Below are 20178 nucleotides of genomic sequence, written 5' to 3'. Positions count from 1 at the left end.
GTTTTGTTGTGCAACCGCTAACTTCCGCAATTTTTGAAATACCTAGTTAAATTTTTTTACATAGATAGATTATTATTAAAGCATGGTTGGTATTGAATTTGGTGAGAATCGATAAAAGGATTTATTTTTTATAAAATTCTGAATTTTTTAAGAAATGTTTGTACACGTTGTAACTTTTGCAAATTCTGAAATATCGGGTTAAATTTCTTTTACATAAATAGAGTATTATTAAAAAGATTGGTATTGAATTTAGTGAGGATCGGTGATTGCTTCTTTATCTTTTTATTTCGCTTACAAAGCTTCCTCTATGAGGAAGCAAAAATTGAAAAATTTACATACTTAAAAGAACTTAAACTTTGTGAGATGAAATGATGAGAAAGCAATGTGCAAGTTTCTAATTTGCACAATTCAACTTGTTTTTACATGTTTTAATAATTTAACATTTAAGTCCAATTAACACAATTATTATCAGTAAATATATTTATCAGTAGTGTTATCCTCGATGATATTATTTGGATCTTTCCCCTTTATAAGCTTGAGTATTCTTTTATATACGAGTTTTGGCGCATCCTTGGCCCATACAAAATCTACGTGATTAAATTTGGGCCACGGCACTTCGTACATGTCCATTACATTGGGCAATAGACGGGACAGCTTCTGCACCTCCTTGAAAAAATGTTTTCATGAATTATCGTGCGCGATTTCTTCACCTTCCCGATTCTACATACAAGGCTTGATTTATATAAAATTAGCATTAATATGTCCCTGCTACGAAATTTTATCCGAACATGCGTTCTTCAGTACTTACCGAGATATTAACCAGCCAGTCGTTAGCACCATAGAACAATGCGATAGGTACCGTTATATTCGTCAAATCGTAGTCCGGAGGTTCCGTCGAGTTGTACATCAATAGATTTCTCTTACGACCGTAATCGTATTGGCGAAATTTGTTCGTCTGGAATGCTTGTAGGTAGTGCAGAAACGTCTTAGTCGATGAGCCGGCCGGATCGTGACTCAGGATGACAGGCAATAGAGCCTAAATAGAGAGAATGTATACTCAAAATCCAATCTAAACCGTGATTGCACGAATTTCAAATAATGAAACGTGATGATGGAAGTTTTAATCGGAGTTGTATCTCAATCGCGAATCACTACTCACGTAATCAAACTGTTCGGGATCGTCACCGCAGATCAGAAATATAAATCTGGCGCAGAACTTCTGCTGGACGAGATTCTGGTTGCAATCGTATTTTGAGAGAAATCTCAAAAGATTACTTTGCGAAAGCAATTTGTCGTAGGAGAAAAGTTGCGTGACCAACTGCAATTAAAAATTTTTTATCCGTAATGTAATCTATTTGTAATTCTTTCTTATTCAAGTTTTGGCTGTATGTCTGGGAATAAATAAGTACATTTTTAAGCAATTTGTTAATAGACTAAGATGATTTAAAGAAGTTTCGATAGTTACTAATGATCTTAATTTTAACTCGAAGAAGATCTTGTTAAAATTGTAATTGAAGATTGAATATATGTATGGCATAAACGAGCAAGATGTGAAGCAAAAACATATTCGTTTTCTCAAATCAATTTTTTTGGAAGTTTTAAAAAAAGCTAAAAGAGAAAGCTTTCGCATTTATACAATATTTTATTGTAAGAGATAAATCTTTTTTTGAATTTTGGTATGAGACATTTATTCAGTATAAAGAGAATTAGAATTGGGAAATAACGTATTGTTTCTAACCGTAGCATTTTTTCGGTATAATAAATAATTTCAATAAAATTTAACAAATTCTATTTTAAATTGGGTCGTGTAATTTTTGTAAATTTCTACATGTTAAGAACGAATTTGAATTGTGAATTAGTGACAATATTAAAATTGCTTCAAGCTAAACGCTAAAAGAAGCTAAACAGAGAAAAGTGCCTTCGGTCATATTTATAAATCTATAAAAAAAAGACTGAGAAAATCTTATTTTAATTTATTTACAGAATTTAAAAAAATTTTGTTTTGAATGTTTTTGTAAATAGTTTTTTTTTTATTCATATATTAAAACTCAAAATTATCAGTTATTATTTGCAACTTTGGATAAAATATATTAAACGTTATATTGTTCGCATGTTATTTTTTATCGATTTTTCAATGAAATTCTATTAAAATAAGATTTCATTTAGAATTAGCTAAAAAATGTAATTTTGTATTATTTTCCTTTAACTACCTGTAGTTTCAATCGCTTGTAATTTGAAAATTATTGGAATCTCTTTATTCGCACACTAAAGAAATATATTATTTAAAAATCTACTATTTAAAAATAATATTTAAAATATGATATTGTTGTGTATGTTGTACGTATCATGGAAAAGAACGAGATATAAAATATTCCTCTTTTGCTTCAATAAAAGAATATTGTTTTAAACAGATTATTATTGTATTTCGCGATAATAAATTATTTTCTTACAGTGTTGACATGCATATTATTTTTTACCAAACCTTAATCTCTCTCCAGAAGAGGGAAATGTAAGTAATCGGACTTTTTATATTGCTTTTAACAAAAGCCGCTGGCGCGAGGCTGATCATCATTTTCACCATTTGAGCGATTTCCGGACGTTTTGATGCCATTACATAAAAACTTGTTGTGCCCATCGAATGACCGATGTATGTATGCAATGGTTGCAATGTCATATTTGTAATAAATGTAATCATTGCAGGTAAATCGTAGATGCCGATTTCGTTAAAGCTGATGAAAAATTCGATTGACATATACATTATATAATACAATTGCAGAATATAATAAATAAATATAGAGTGTCTGATAATAATCGCTCCACCCGCAATATGCAGGTAGAGCGGGTTGACCGGGCAATTAATTAAAAAAAATTGACCAATTTGCGCGAGTATAAGCGCGCAGCGAGAAGAGATAGCTCAAAAATAGGCGCGCGACGAAGTTTTGGGAGGAATGTTCTACAAATGACAACAGTTACGTACGAGCGGTACGTAACGATGAATTCTCGCGTCCTTGCAATCACGTATCAATGCCGCCCATATCAAACCGTCCTTTCTCATCGCGCGGTAATACTTGCGCAAATTGGTCGATTTTTTTAAAATTAATTTCTCATTAATTATTACGAAGCTCGCAGAACGGTAGAGGACTTTCCTATTCGGTTCTATCTGTATATAGCGGGTAGGGCAATTATTATCAGACACCCTGTATATATCACTACAAATAATAAAATATGTCTGTTGTCAAAAAATAAGCACTTTCTTTTATCAAAATTTCTGAAGATTATTTCCGAAAGATGTTATTGTTTATGACAATACACACTGCTATCTCTCGTCTCTTTCTGTAAAAAGTTTAATAATTTTGACGTATTAAAAAATGAATAATCTTGAAAATGATGCAGTTCCGGAAAGCTAAACGGGAAAAAAATTCTTATTTTTTAGTAAGAGAATGGTTGCACCATTCTGTATTCTACCAATGTAGTGGGAAGGGGGGAAGAGTGATTAAAATTGACGCTATATTACGAAAAATATGAAAAAAGTTTAGCATCGAATTTATAGCGTCAATACTATATGTATTATACATATTTGAAGCTTATTTAATGAAATAACTATTTCTCGAACTGAATTTAAACATTTATAATATGAATATAAGATAATTAAAAGTAGATCTTGCATTAAATAAATACAATAATAAATTCTCTCTGATAAACTTCCTTATCTCAAGAAGTATCGTCTTCAATTCATTAAAGCTCCCGCACAATCGAAAATATAAGGAACAAGGAACAAATATTAGAGATAAGGACTGATTTGGAGACTTGACTTTTGTTAAAGTAACTTTTCTTTCAGTTTTCCAGGTTATGTGATGTATACATAGCTTGTAAGTTACTTTAAAGTAACGTTACTTTACTTTACTTAAAATACTGTAATTTTCTATTTTAAACATTTTTTTTGTAGGATGGATATTTTTGTCGTAAGGTTAACCGTTTATGAGATATTTGGCGAAAACTAAGGTAATTGTTTCGAATAAGGCCTTTTCTGAATTTTGAGAAATATGATCGGATCTCTCGGTAAAACTCTTTGTTTTCCGATTATATTTCTCAAATCGTGCCCATAGAGGGAGCGGAACCCACTGCGCCCGCGCATATACTTTACAAAGCAAAGCGAGATCTACCCCAAAATTGTTGTGTGGATAGAAAAGTGTATACGTGAACACAGTGGGTTCCGCTCCCCCTCCCCCTCTCCCCCTACGGGCAGCTCCATTTAAGAGATATTCAGCTGCATCACTTAAAATGATACATCCAGTATATATGTACATATACATATATATATACATATAGGCATATGGTATGTATATATAAGTATATAAGCATAAAAATAAGCATATACATAATTATCCATCTACTTATGTTTGATGCCAAGTTAATTCCGACATTATTACAACACTCCATCATTTTCAAAGTATCATTTATATTTTTTATTTACGAATACCTGAAATCCCAAAATTTTGATTCAAACGGCGATAGGGAAATATGCGCCCTTGAGTAGGTATTACCACGAAAGTTGCCCAACCAAACATCATATCCCTGATCCGCTAATAGATAAGCTAAAATGCAAAAAAAAAAAAAAACATGATTTGTAATACTTATTGCATGTTTCTATATATAATTACATAATATAATTAATATAATTATGTAATTATGTGAGAAGATACTAATTAAGTATCTAATTAAGATACTAATTAAGTATCTTCTCACATAATATCCTTATATAAATTTTTTTCTATCAATATCTTTCTATATGTTAATATATTTAGTAATTATGTAGAATAAGGCCTTTTCTGAATTTTGACAAATGTGATCGGATCTCTCGATAAAATTCTTTGTTGTGACTCCAACAGTGATAATCAGTCGGGGGAGCCCGTCCCTCAACATTCCCACCTCCAAAAAATCGAGAAACCCCAAAAATTACCAAAGCAAAAATTTCGTTGTTATACAATGTTAAAGTTAGCTAATCAGCGCCTATACAGCGGAAAGCCGTTTCGCTATTCCGAACTTCGATCTCCGCCGTATCTTCCCTGCTTCCCTCTATAGACAGGCATTGATTAATTAACTTTAACGTCGTATAACAACGAAAAGAAAACTCAGAACAAAAAATGGTTCAGGATTTTTAGATTTGGATTATTGTATCTGATAGCGTGCTCCAAATGTTGTTTTTTTTTTTTTCAATTACACCCTGTATAAACATGATGTATATATAATTAAAATTCACATAATTATATATAATTTATGTAATATATAATATAATTTATAATATAATTAAAAAGTATGTGTGTCATAATTTTATAAAAATATTCTGTAATAAATAAAATACATTATAAAATATATTGTATTATAATTAAAAGTTCATTATAAAGTTTTTTCGACATGTTTGCTACTTAAATTCGAGAGTTCCTTAAGCGTCATTCCAATAGAACAAGAATCAATAATAATATCTCCAGACATCTCTCAGAGATTGATTAAAAAATTGTACCGAGTGCTTTGCCTTTGCCAAGTATGACCCAGTCGGCGGAAGTGCATAAGAAAGCGTGCTGTAACAGTACCGGCAGAGAACCTTTGCCACCTGGAATACGGTGTAATGTCAAAAGATAACCATCCTCCGTTGTTACAACATAAGCCTCCGCGGGATAACCTGCCCTTTTTATTATCTCCGGCTGAAAAAAGAATTAGTAAAAAGAAGATACTCTCAAAATTGATTTAAAGTTGAAATAAATTTATGCGATAAGATGCATATAAAATTTATTTTCTAAATAGGGTGTTTCTGCAATAAATATCCACAATGCATTTTAATTTTGCATTACGCAAATATATATATATATATATATATATACTTATATTATTTTTTTGAATAAGATAATGTAAAAAATTAAAAATGATAAAAAATTATTTCCCAAAGTCTTAAAGAAATCTTGAAGAAATAAACTTTTCTTAATTTTTTATCTCTTGAATCAATTAAAATGATTTTAATGACTATGTTATGATTATAATATATATAAATACATATTTATTTTTGTTTTAATGAATAAAAAAATGTTGCATAAAATATTGCTTATAGAATTTATCTGGGATAAATATTCTTGATTGTCAGCACTATTAAACATGATTTTTGTGCCCAATGAAAAGCAATTTAGATAAAATGTAAAATCTTTTAATAAACTAATGAAATCTATTATAAGAGAACTTATAAAGTATACATGTCGGGAATATAATTTTTTCGCTGTATAGAATATTAAAAATGTTTATGTTTACCGTGTTGAGAACAACGTCGGGATTTAAACTGAACCATGATATGTTCTTCGCAAACGCGCTTGGCTCAAGTGTCACTGCTGATTCTGCGCCAAGAGAACTGCACAATGACAGAAGACACGTAACCGCGATCAATCTCATCGTGTCGATAAACGATTTAGAAAGCTGTGAAAAGATTTGCTTGTAAAGTAAATAATAAAATTTTAATCAATATCGCGAAAATTAAAGATCCTACATGTTTTAGGTGTTTCGAATTTTTCGCTGCTTTGTGTCAGACTTGTATCTTGTAATTCTTTAGATTGGATATCTTTGGAGAAGAGAAAGATCTTTTTCTCCGTCAATATAAACATATTTCGTGATAAAAAATAGTAATTTTTATGGATACACGTACCTCTAATTTAGCACATTTATATTCTTTATTGCAGTGATACCATCATATGTATGCCGCGTGGTTCTCACTCTCGTATACGTATTGTATAAAACTACGTGTAAAACTATTGAGACTATGAATATATTTTTTATCTTATATAGCATTTCTATTAAAGGGAAATGTGTACATCACTTGCCTTGTCCAATTATATAATTGGTAAGGAGAAGGAGAAGAGAAAATATTCTTGTTCTATTTATCAAGATACACATGGTAGGCCATTTTAATTTATCCACTGAAATATCTTAAAATCTATAAGTTTAAGACAAAAATGTTTTAGATAAAATTTGTATGGTTTTGAAGGGGCCATAAGATGATATCATTGGTTTGATTTTGAAGAATTATTTGAAGATCATATGAAGGTATGCAAAATTTTACATATAGTAATCTTTTATACTAGGTTTCTAAACACGTTTCTAAATGTTCACTTATATTCTTTCATGCATTTCCGAGTGGAAATACCTAACCTATCTTATTTACTATATATACAAACTTATTTTCATACATACAAATTTATTTTCTATACATAAAAACTGCAAAACTTTTATATTAAGCAAATATATATTATGATCGATAAAACATTAGCATCTTCATCTAGAATCTAGACATAACTAAAATTGTCGATGTTATCGACTAAATTATCGATAATACCGACAATTTTACTTCTGCCGTTATCAATACCATAGACATAGTATATCTAGACCGAGTGTTGAGGAGTGGGAGCCGAGGTGCACGTAGAAAAGGATATACTCTGTTGCATATACAGGGTGTCCCATTTTAATCTCCTCAGGCAAATATCTCAAAAACCAAGCCCGGAAGAGAAAAATGTTTTAGACAAAAGTTGTTTGGTTTCGAGGGGGCCATAAGATGGTTTGACCTTGGAAAATCATTTGAAGGTCATGCGAAGGTCAACTTTAAAATCTTAACTGGAAACCCCCATTTTTTATTTAGTATTCTTGTAGCCGACATCGAGAGCTTTCCAAAACACTGTAATAAAGTATTTTTTTATTAAGTACTTTTTGAGTTATTTTATATTTTAATCTGACATACTTTGATATGAAAAATAAAATATCTCGTAAAATATTCAGTTTTCGATAATCTTACCGTAATACTTTTATGTACAGAATAATGAGACAAATTAATTAGTGCCAAAGAAAACAAATAATTGTTTAAAAAAATACATTGTAAATAATTTTCTTAAAAACAATTTTTTTTATACTAATTGATTTGTCTCATTATCCTGTACATAGAAGTATTACGGTAAGATTATCAAAAACTAAATATTTTACGAGATATTTAATTTTTTATATCAAAATATGTCAGATTAAAATATAAAATAACTCAAATAAAAAAATACTTTATTATAGTGTTTTGGAAAGCTCTCGATGTCAGCTACAAGAATACTAAATAAAAAATGGGGGTTTTCGTTTAAGATTTTAAAGTTGATCTTCGCATGACCTTCAAATGATTTTCCAAGGTCAAATCATTATCACCGTCTTATAGCCCCCTCGAAATCAAACAACTTTTGTCTGAAACATTTTTCTCTTCCGGGCTTGGTTTTTGAGATATTTGCCTGAGGAGATTAAAATGGGACACCCTGTATATCTTTTTGATCGTATATGGTATATGTGAATGTTTATATATTTGTAATAGATTTACAATACATTGTTTATATTGATCGCAATAGAATAATATAGTTTTACAATATTCTGAATATTGAAAATATAAAATGGGCTCCTCCATCGTCCATTTTCATGAGAACGCAACCAAAATATTTTATTTATTATTTTCATATATATGCGATTATAATTTGCAAGCGAGATTGAGGCATTTCTTTTTTTACCATTATTGTTACGAGTATTAGGATAAATTTTTTTAAATCATAATTTCTTATCATTTTAAAAAAGGCAGCTGTTTATTGCTTGCTATAATATTACAAAATCATTTCCACATACTCTTTACATCCTTGAAATATTTTTCCTCGTAAGGATTGCCTCCTAATAATGAAGATGTATATATATTTTTTCTCTTAAGTTAGCAACTTGTATATACACAGCCTGATAGACTATTATATACGCGAAATTTGGTGCCATCAAAAAAAGAAAAAATACATCGCCAGTAATCACAGTAATAATTCCTTCCAATAATTTATAAGCTTTTATTACTACATATGATTGGTTGCAATCATATGAAGGACCAGATATGACATTTTGTCTTTCAAAAAGTTTCTTTAAATTTCTTCTGGAATAACTGTTTTTTAATAACCAGAATATTCATGCATGAACCGCATATGATATAAAATATTTTTTAAAGCAACCAGCACACGAATAAAAATGGCTTCTAGGATAAAATATTTTTTTAATAAACAGAGCGCAAACCGCTTCTGGAATAAAATATTTTTTTAAACAACCAGCACACGAATAAAAATCGCCTCTGGAACAAAATTATTAGTTATTTTTTTAATAACCTGAGCATACATTCAAATCGCATCTGGTGTGAAATATTTCTTTCGACAACTAGCTCACGAATTGATCGCTTCTGGAATGCATTTTTCAACCAAAGCGTATATGCAAAATGTTTTTGGTGGGAAATATTTCTTTCGACAACCAGTTCACGAATTGATCGCTTCTGGGATATATTCTTCAACTAAAGTGTACATGCAAAACGCATTTGGTGGGAAATATTTCATTCGACGACCAGCTCACGAATTGATCGCCTCTGGCTAACTAACTATTGTGACACAATTGCTATTACAAAATAAATATAATTAATTTTTAGTGAAATATACAAATAAGCAAAAGATTAATGATATTTTAATAAATTTAAAGTTACTATTATATATACACAAACATATACACATATGTAGATAATATATAACACACGTATAGTATGCTCGGATAAGAAAGAGATGAACAAAGAAGAATGGGCAAAGAGAGAAAGAAGATATGAGTGTAACTGAGCAAGTGTCTATACAAGTCTCAGAAGAAGTCTCAAAGAAGAGAAATAAGTTAATAATTTTGTTTATAAATTATATAACAAAGATTATTTATCTTCATAGACTAAATTCTCTAGGGACAAGACTTATTGTTAATCTATTTAACTTCTTTTGATATGATGGTTGAGAATTTATTTTTTAAAACAATGAAAAACGTGGAAATTGATTATTTGGATAGAGCTGCCTTTTGCAATATAATGTTATCAGAGAACATTAGAATATCTGTCATCAACAAAAAGTAGTTCAAATTTGAATCAAAATGAGGAGGAAGAATTGATTAATGATACTAAATTTTATTATAGGAACGTATAAAAGTTTATAATAATTTCACAGCTGCATTGATTAAAACAGAAGCTTACGGCGCAGTTTTAGAAAATGACCAATCGCGGCATGAGATCATTTTTGGTCATTTTCTGATAGCATGCAAAAAATTAAGCAAAATAATAAAAATTTGAGTGAAAACATATATTTACCGTGTTAAGAATGACATCAGGATTGAATTTGACCGATCCCTTGTTGATATTATTCTTCTCATGAGCGTGCTTGACTCAGATCTGCTGGCACCGCACCAAGCGACCACGAAAGGAGAGCAAATACTCGATCCCGATCAATCTCATCACATCGATGAGTGATTCGATAAACAGTAAAAGAAAACGAATAAATCAATAATTTACCAGAGTATCGGGATATACATATGCTATCGAAAAAAAAAGAAAATGTACGACAGCGAAATGATTACGACTGCGCATAACTGCTCTTTGTTACATACTATTTTATTAGAATCAAGCGCTATTGCGTTTACGATTATTTATCAGCTAAAGAAATAACAGGAAAAACAGGTATCATTGCATTTATTAATCATATTATCATAAAGCATTTAACAAAATGTATATATATATATATATATATCTATTGGACTTTGCATATGGTTACAAAAGTTGCTGACGCGAGACTGATCATTATTTGCATCATTCTGCATTCGAGCGATTTCCGAACGTTCCGATGTCATACATATACATATATATCATCTAAAAAAAACCTTACAAAGGTAAAAAAAAATACGCCAAGTATATGAAAAATCTCAACTTGTATCGCAACAAAAAATTGAAAAAATATTTATTTCCAAAAAATAACTTACAAAAAAAAGTTTTCTCTACGAAATAAAAAACTAAAAAATAATTTACCTCTAAAAAATAAAAAACCTCTCAAAAAATAAAAACTAAATGAAATCAATAGTTAACTAGCCAAGTATTTAGAAACAATTCAGTTTGTGAGGATTTGTAATTTGAAATAGTATTTGTCATAAAATCAATCGCAAACTGAATTGCTTCTAAATATTTGGCTAGTTAACTATTGATTTCATTTGGTTTTTATTTTTTTAGAGGTTTTTCATTTTTTGCAGGTAAATTATTTTTCGGTTTTTTATTTTGTAGGGAAAAATTTTTTTATAAATTATTTTTTAGAGATAAATATTTTTTCAATTTTTTTGTTGCATACAAGTTAAGATTTTCCCTATACTTGGCGTATTTTTTTTTACCTTTGTGAGGTTTTTTTTAGGTGATATATATATATATACAGATAAATTGCCGGACTTACAGGATAAATTAAAAAGATCGCATAGAACTAAAGTACTCTTAATCGTCGAATTAAATTTTTATCTGCTGTCCTACAAATTTGTTACTAGTTCTTTATCTTGCGGTAAGAGATAAACATCAATCTATGATCCTTTCACCATCTCGCTTTTGTATATCTGTTTTATAGCAATTTTCGAAAATTTTTAATTAGAAAATGAATATTAACAAGATTTAAAAAATACAAAATAAACATTTTACATTTTGTATTTCCATTTTAAATGTATCTATTTCAAGTAATGATTCTAACACAAATCTTATATAAAGTGCAACTGTAACTTTTCCATCAACCATTGCAGGTCCTGTGTAATTATTCTCAATAGTTGAAAAAATAATTTTAGTGTGCTATCTTTTAATTATTTATTAATGCTCACGGCTTTGAATTATTTTGAATTATTTCTTAACAAAAGCTTTTGAATTTTGAAAGAAATTGTGTATCAAGAATTTTATATTGTGTTCTTTTCTCTATAAAAATGAAACAATGTATAATTACCAATCACCCAAAAATTAAAGATATCATATTATCATAATAATAATCAAAATAATAATAATAAAAAATCTGATGCTATAATATTTTACTACAGACAAATAAATCCTTGATATTGTTAAAGAAAAAAAATCAGATATTTATAGTTTTCTATAAACTACAGACAAATAAATCCTCGATATTGTTAAAGGAAAGAAATCAGACATTTATAATTTTCTATAAATATTAGAGAGTATAAAGATTATAAATTGATTTTATAAAATCAATTCATCTACAAGTAATGTTACAAAAGTCAAATATGGAATAGATTAGACTTTTTATATCGGATTTTATTTAATCAAATACTGATACCTAATAATTGATATGATTTAAATAAATTAATTGTATTATACATTAATTGTATTTTTTTTTCTTTTATATAGATTACCTTTAGGAAAGCAAACATTTTAACCATCTTATAACATTCTATTCTTTTCTTATCATTAGATGTTATTCTTATGATAGTTCTATGCACACAAAGAAAAAGATTTCTTTAAATTTAATATATCTATTTGTTTGGCTCATATTTGTTTCATTACAAAATATACAAACGGTAATTCTCTACAATAATAATTCTTTTTTCATAATTTTTATCTAATTTGTTAGCTTTAGAAATATATCTATCGATGCATATTTGAAGCATTCCATCATCGGATAAGCGATTTTCCTATTATCATATTACACAGCTACTGAATTAAATTCCATAATTTTGGTATATAATTCAAAAACTTTGTTCTATTTGATGTAAAAGGAAAACAGAAGCGCAACGATTAATATTAAAGAACAACGATAACATGCTATCTGTCTACAGCTACAGAATAAATTTGCATTATTATTCGCAAAATCGCGTTTATTGATGTAATATTATATAAATATTTAATATGCTGCGCAACACATCAACACGGGAATCTTGAAATACTCGTTCGTCTTTTCCTTGAATAATTTCGCTTTTTGCTTGCGTCATTCCTCTGCGGTACAGTCACACAATCTTCGCTTCCTCTTCATTACTTATCATTATTTATCTTCAACTTTTAATGCACGTGTCGTGCATAATGCCATCGAACTTTGTTACCTACTTATTACGAGCAATCATGATGTATTTATAAAAGAATTTTTTTATCTTGTACGCAGTAGATCACATACTTAGTGGACGATGATTGCGAGTCACTCTGTATATCCCGATTAAAATAGATTGGACTCAAAGTAATTTAATAATTTTTAATAATCGTGATAGAATTTATCTAACTTTTTTGAATAACTATATTTGCCATATTTTGATAGTTAAATATAGAAAATAAGAAAAAATACTTTAGGATTATATATTATAACATTATATCTCTCTCAAGGCAATCGTGTGACCTACTGCGTACAATATAAAAAAATTCTTCTATAAAAACATCATGATTGCTCGTAACAAGTGATAACAAAGTTCGGTGGCATGCACGTGCATTAAAAGTATATATATACATATATTGGTTTAGGAATATGATATTCTCGTTTAGAGCGTATAAGAAGTCCCCAATTTAAATCCTAGACTAGCCCATTTTTTTCGTAATATGCATTGTTAAAATTGAGAGATATAAAGGATGAAAGATTAAGAATATCAATTAATTAAATTGTAAAGGATTTTGTTAGTCTTATTGTGCACCAAGAATCTATCTATATGCAATCGTATGTATGACTTCTGTATGATGATTATCTATATGACTCTTCCTCATTAGTTGTATTGCCATGGTTCAAAAACTCCAATGTTGAAGTCTACATACATTCTGATCAGGGTTGGGAAGTAACGCGTTACTTGTAACGCCGTTACCGTTACAGTTACTTTTTTTCGGTAACTGTAACGGTAATGGCGTTACAAATTTTATTTGTAACGGAAAAAGTAAGTTCGTTACATTTTTCGGTAACGAGTAACGAATTTAACAGTTACTTTTATCGTTACTTTTTTCAAATTTTTTGATTTATTTAAGATATTATTCTTGCTATTGTGCGTGATAAAATTTTTATCTTAACCGTAAAGCCGTAAGCAAATCGACCAATTAGCATTCTTATTATGTTGTAAAAATGCTTGAATGTGATTGATCAACTTATGGCTCTTGCAGACCAGTGCGATGACGCGACGCGCGATATCCAATGAGAGTTTTATCTTTTCGGAAAAGCAGAGCTCTCATTTACTACCAGTTCTAAGTACCTTGCAACGAAAATTAGAAAATCTCAATAAATCTGACCTTATAGATTGCCATTCATTAGTTGAAGCTATTCAGCAAGGTTTAAATAAAAGGTAACTTATTAATTTGATTAATACATATGTTATTTAATTTTAAATAAGGATTTAATTGAAAAATATTACTTTATTTTAAACTATTGATTCAAAAGTATTAATTTCAATAAAACAAACAATGTCGCTTAATTTACTATATTTGATTTTAGATTTCTTACAATATTTGAAATAAAAGAATTAATAATAGCAGCATGTTTACATCCAAAATTTAAGTTAAACTGGTTAACCGGAGAAAAAAGAAAACGTGCTGAATATTACTTGGAGGATTTATTGGGAATCCGATCAACTGAAAATTCTTCAAAAGTTGGAAAATCTGACGATCACGATGATTTTTTAATTTTTGAGCAAAAAACGGTGCAAAATGAATCTGAACAAGAAGAATTGCAACGGTTTTTAAAATCAAATAATTGTAATATAGAAATGTTAAACGACTATCCAAAACTTAAAAAACTTTTTATTAAATATAGTACAGCTCTACCAAGCAGTGCATCTGTAGAAAGAATGTTTAGCATCGGTGACTCTGTATTAACATCACAAAAAGGGCATTTAAATGATGATATTATGGAGCAACAAATTTTATTAAAAATTAATAAAGAATTTCGATAAAATTTAATCATTTATTTTGTAATAAACCTTGAATGAAATCTTGCTTACAATTTTTTAAAAGTTTTTCTTATGCAAAATAATTTATTAGTTTGTATTGTAAAAAAGTAACGGAAATTGTAACGACTCGTTACTTTTTAGTAACTGTAACGGTAACGAGTTACTTTTTAAAATTGGTAACGAGTAACGGTAACGAGTTACTTTTTAGAAAAAATAACGGTAACGGTAACGAGTTACTTTTATAAAGTAACTTTCCCAACCTTGATTCTGATATATCCTTTTTATCTCCTTTGCCTTTATCCGATAAGGATATCTATAACGTGAGATTTTCTTGTAACATTATTCAATTTGCAAATATTTTAGCATCATTTAGTTTAATTAACAGCTCCTTTTAAAATTGCAAGTAATGAAATTTAATTCTGCTTTCTTAATTAATGTCACAGACTTTCGATAAACTACGAAACTAACGATATGCTTTAATAAGATATAAAAAATATGATATAAAATATAATATAAAAATTACAAGATGTTTATATAGTCGATTGAATCTGTATATATAATATGGTTGATTTTTTTTATTTCTACTATATCAAGCTATTGCGACGTAAAACAGTGGGCCCACTATAAAATTACGCCTAATGAGATGATCGAGACAGAGAGCGCGCTCACAGCCTCTGTCACGCTGCTCGGACGGGGGAGGCGCTGCGTGTAATGCGCGCGAGCATCACAGATTCGGCTCGGTTAGCGGCCCCGGCCCCGAGGGCCAATCGGCAAGAGACTCTCCCCACCCGTGTGTGGAAATTTTCCGAGATCCGGGCAGCGTCGCAAAAATCAGATCGATAAAAATCCTTCTTGTGTGAACATATAGAAGCCGAGCTTCCGTATAGAAAGGTACCGAGATTTGTTACGGGCAAGGTCGAAACCTTGCCAAATAGAGGCCGAGACCTCACACGCATAAGAACCAGTCGACACTGTAAAATTCAATACATACAAATTAAAGCTACTATAAACGAAAATAGTGTGTGAATTAATTTTCACATACCTGCAACACAAGCGACGCGGTAGCGTCGCGACGCCAAGTATATGAAAAAATTCGTTCCAGCTTGTCAACGGTTTGCCTATATACAGAGGCCGCAGCGCTACCAAGTAGCTTATTCGGAATTTTAGGTCTAGCTTTCGATAACATAAGATATTTTAATAACTAAAGCTGTAATAAAAAATCTAACGGCGCTTTTATTATATAATGTGAATACAAGCTTTCGATTGCGACCGGTTCGAATGAGATTGGTGCAGTCAATCCCGAGAAATGATGATCGTATATCAGAATTGTGACATTTTTCGTTCTTCATCATTATAATAATCATAAGTTTCAGACTCTCACGTATGCTCGCACGCACACACGCAAAGCGATTTTGTTTTTCCCGTTTGCAGCGCTCATGTACGATTATTCGCTTGAGCATGCAAATACGCCTTGAGAGATAAACGGGGAGCACACACTTTTGCATAAACGCATAAGCATAAAGAAATTGATTGGTCCATTTCCTTATGCATAAGGAAATGGATCAATCAAATTCTTCATGCTTATGATTATGCGCTTATGCAAAAGTGTGTGCTCCCCGCTATAATGTTGTGTATGCACGTGTATATGTATAAAGCCTGCGACATACGGTACGATTTTGCGTACTAGATCGCATGCGAAACATTTTGCTAGCAATTATAATGGCTATACAACTTGAATAGCCATATTACAAGTCTTCAAAAAATCGTCGGTTCATACTGAAACATTCCGTGTCATTTGTTAATGTATGCACAAACAACAACAGAAATAATATTACTAAACAGTAAATTAAACGAAACGCGCACGCATGCATACACACACGCGCACACACACGCGCGCGCGCGCGCGCACACACACACACACGCACACACACACGAAGTCAAAAGGTTAAAATAGGTCAAAAAAAAGAATACATTTGACACATTATCGCGATGAAGTGCCATTTGACACGTTGCAGTCAGTGTTTCTTCCGGCCTTCATTACTTTTTATGCAACTAAATAAAATTGTTTATGAAATATCAATAAACGATAATCTCTCTTCGACTTACCTTATGTTGGCGAACATTATCCATTCGCGAGTGTCGGATCAAAGAGGATACTTGCTACAAAGGACAGTGGATCGTTTACAATTTCTATGGAGTTAGACTCTTCACAAAAGATGCTTTATAAAGCAAAGGAAAAATCGTCTTAGAATAGTGTCAAGTATATGACATTCTTTTGAATCACCCTGTATATCTTAATATTTTGGAAAACTCTCATAACATTCGTTTTTTTTATTGATTATTGAATCATTCATTGATGCCATGAAATTGATTGGAATCGTATACTTAGTGTTGTTTTACGGTTATCTTGTGTCGACGCTGATAGATGTGATGTTCGAGCCAAGTGCATTCGAAAAGATAAAAATATCTTGGATTAACTGGATTTGGCCGAACAACACCGGAGTCAATCCCGATGCAATTCTCAATACGGTAAGTGTGCCTTTGTGAAATGAGGATTACAATTTTCATTATTTCAATTAGCTTCCATTTATGTTGTCAAAAAATTATTGAAAGCAATCTAATGCAATATGCGATTGCTCTTTTGTTCAAAATTCAGATCTAACTAAACTGAAATCTAAATTTTACAAAATTATGCATTATCATTAATTACGTCTACAATAATATGTAAATCTCTTCTTTAGAGCCGTCTTAATATTGAATTGTTAATATCGTTTAATCGTTATTAAATTTTATTTTGTTTTAAGAATATATAATAAAATATGTATAAAATGTAAAATAAATATTAGCATATAAAAATCGCATATGTATATATAGGATGTTTGATAATGATTGCTTCATCTATAATATATAGGTGGAACGGATTAAACTGAGTAAGAAAGTCCTATACTGTTTTGCGATTTTTGTAATAATTAATGAAAAATTAATTTAAAAAGATCGATCAATTCGCGCGAATGTTATCACGCGGTGAGAAAGAATGGCCTGTATTGGCGACATTAATATGTGGTTGCTAAAATGCGAAAATCCATCGTTATATACCGCTCGTACATAATTTGCAGAGCGCTCCTCCAAAAATTTTGTCGTGTGTCTACTTTTGGGTTGTCTCTTTTTACTGCGCGCTTATACTCGCGCGAATTGGTCGATATTTATTAATTAATTTCTCAAAAATTATTACAAAAATTGCAAAATGGTACGGACTTTCCGTACTCAGTTTAATCCGCTCTACCTGCACATTATAGATGGGACGATTATTATCAGATACCTTGTATAGGAGAAAATAGGGAAAAATCGGGTACTTTTTTAGAATTGTCTTCCTACAAAAAATCAGAGAGTAAAAAAAATATTTTGTCGATCGTTAGTAGTTTTTAGTGGATCTTAAACTATGAGAAAATGAAGCTAATTGTTGAAAAAAAAATTTGTTTACCAAGGATAACAAGATTTTTTGAAGAAGTCAAAATACTCGGTTTTGTCCTACGATAGGGTAAAACTGAGTACCCATTTAAAAGCATGTAAAACACCGTACATGTAAAACAATTACAAAATCTAGATTTATTTTAATCAAAATACAATACAAAGATGTATTGACAAAAATCACAAATAAAGATATCTTATTTAATTTTTTAACTTTAGTGGTTTCAAAAAGTTTTTTTTTGATGATTTCTTTTTCTGAGTGATAGTTTTCGCTTTCAACTACTTTTTGTAGGGAGACAAAATCAGGATAACAGTTTTTCTTTTTTTCATTACATGAAGTGTGTAGGTAACGAAGAAAATAACACACACGACAGTTGTATATTTCAGCGTACAAAGTGACGATCAAAACTAATGCGATATACTCGCTAATATTGATACAGAATGCAAAACTGCATGTACCAAAGCAGATGCTCTGTGCAGAAAAAATCCATAACGATTTGATATTGTTGCCCTGATATCGATCTTTTTTGGCCCAAAAATTTTGAACTTTTCTCAAAAAAAGAAATATCGCATGCACGTGCGCATGGTTCATCTTAAAATAATGATGGCATCAATCTACAACTAATAACACGAGTTAGCCAAAGATAGTAGCATTTATCACAAAGAAACAGAGATACCCAGTTTGACCCGCTTATCCGGTTTTACCTTACTTTTCCCTATACAGGATATTCCATAATTTGCGGATCACCTGTCATGTGCAGATAGAGCAGATGAAATCGAGAAGAAAAGTCTTTTACCATTTTTTTCTATAACACTTAATAAAAGAATTATTATTAAGTAAAGTTTGGCCAATCTTTAGTCGAGCGCACTGTGAAGTGTGCAGCAACGCACATTATTAGGCGCGCGACCCACCAATGTGCGTCCGGCTAAAGGTTAGTGCTGATTAACCAGACTTTATTCAATAACTTTTTTATCAAGTGTTATAGAAAAAACTGGTTAACGACTTTCCTTCTCGGTTTCCTGCTCTATCTGCATATGACGGGTGATCCGCGAATTATGGTACACCCTGTATATATATATTTGATTTCGTAAATATTTACTTTTGTATTATTATTATATAATTTCTTTTTATATTATTTACACATATTAACGTTTTATACATTTAAATTATTATTATTATAAAATCGCTTCATCATTATTTCGAAAATAAATATATTTATTTTATGGCACAAATTTATCGTAACATTAGAACTTTAAAAGTATCTTCTTTTTTACTGATTCTTTTTTCAGTCGGAGATGATAAGAAGAGCGGGTTATTCCGTAGAAACTCACGTTATCATGACCGAAGATGGCTATTTTTTGACTTTACATCGTATCCCAGGTGACAATGACTCTGTACCTGTGCTACTGCAACACGGTCTTTTTTGCTCTTCCGCTTTTTGGGTTATGCTTGGCAAAGGCAAAGCACTAGGTACGATTTTTTAATCATTTAATCAATCTTTAAGAGATAATTCTGAGATTATGTTAGTAATTTTACATTTATCGGAAAATCGTAAGGAGAAACCGCCGATAAAAACTTGCTAATGCATTTTTAATTATAATCCGACTTTTAATGCATCTTACTTTTTGAAAATTGTTAAAATTTATCAATTATAATATGTATTTTTACATATTTTATTTGATATTTTTACATGTATTTCATAATTTATTGTTAGATTTTTGCGCAAATATGTGAAAACAGTTACAACATTATTTGTTTATATATATATATATATATATATATATATATATATATTTATTAAAAATTAATCTCCAATGTCTGTGCTCAGCTGCGATCGTACTCGCGCACTGCACTGTGCGCATGAAATCAGAAAAAACTATAAAGATCTCGCCGGTAAAGAAATAGCACATATATCGATAAATAAGGAACTTAATAAACTAAACATAAAGTAA

The 20178-nt window shown here is 30.2% G+C and overlaps 2 protein-coding genes across 2 annotated transcripts in view; one reads left to right on the top strand and one right to left on the bottom strand.

The window, feature by feature from the left end:
• LOC138936446 (uncharacterized) overlaps positions 1–20178 on the top strand; it is a 36900-nt gene that overhangs the window by 8095 nt on the left and 8627 nt on the right. The window contains exon 7 of the mRNA XM_070301868.1: positions 19516–19696. Coding sequence (XP_070157969.1) covers positions 19516–19696 — 181 coding nt within the window. The remainder of the gene's footprint in view (positions 1–19515; positions 19697–20178) is intronic.
• On the bottom strand, positions 287–10467 carry LOC138935994 (lipase 3-like). Its single transcript, XM_070301010.1, has 8 exons — positions 10190–10467; positions 6298–6459; positions 5522–5702; positions 4481–4595; positions 2483–2729; positions 1160–1318; positions 809–1036; positions 287–666 (listed from the first exon to the last, which is right to left on the bottom strand). Exons 2-8 carry the CDS (start codon positions 6433–6435, stop codon positions 469–471), a joined length of 1266 nt encoding a protein of 421 aa, XP_070157111.1. The 5' UTR covers positions 6436–6459; positions 10190–10467; the 3' UTR covers positions 287–468.

Source organism: Polyergus mexicanus, unplaced genomic scaffold (genome assembly GCF_030449975.1).
Source record: "Polyergus mexicanus isolate NDT 795.1 unplaced genomic scaffold, iyPolMexi1.0 SCAF_9, whole genome shotgun sequence".
Lineage (NCBI taxonomy): Eukaryota > Metazoa > Arthropoda > Insecta > Hymenoptera > Formicidae > Polyergus > Polyergus mexicanus.
This window is presented reverse-complemented; position numbering and strand designations above follow the sequence as displayed.

What these genes read in the sequence shown, in the direction of transcription:
- LOC138935994 (XM_070301010.1), bottom strand. Translation starts at nt 6,435, where the DNA reads ATGAGATTGATCGCGGTTACGTGTCTTCTGTCATTGTGCAGTTCTCTT. An exon ending in CCGACGTTGTTCTCAACACG is followed by an intron (nt 5,703 to 6,297) that starts GTAAACATAAAC and finishes TTCTTTTTTCAG; the next exon opens with CCGGAGATAATAAAAAGGGC. An exon ending in TGGCAAAGGCAAAGCACTCG is followed by an intron (nt 4,596 to 5,521) that starts GTACAATTTTTT and finishes TTTGCATTTTAG; the next exon opens with CTTATCTATTAGCGGATCAG.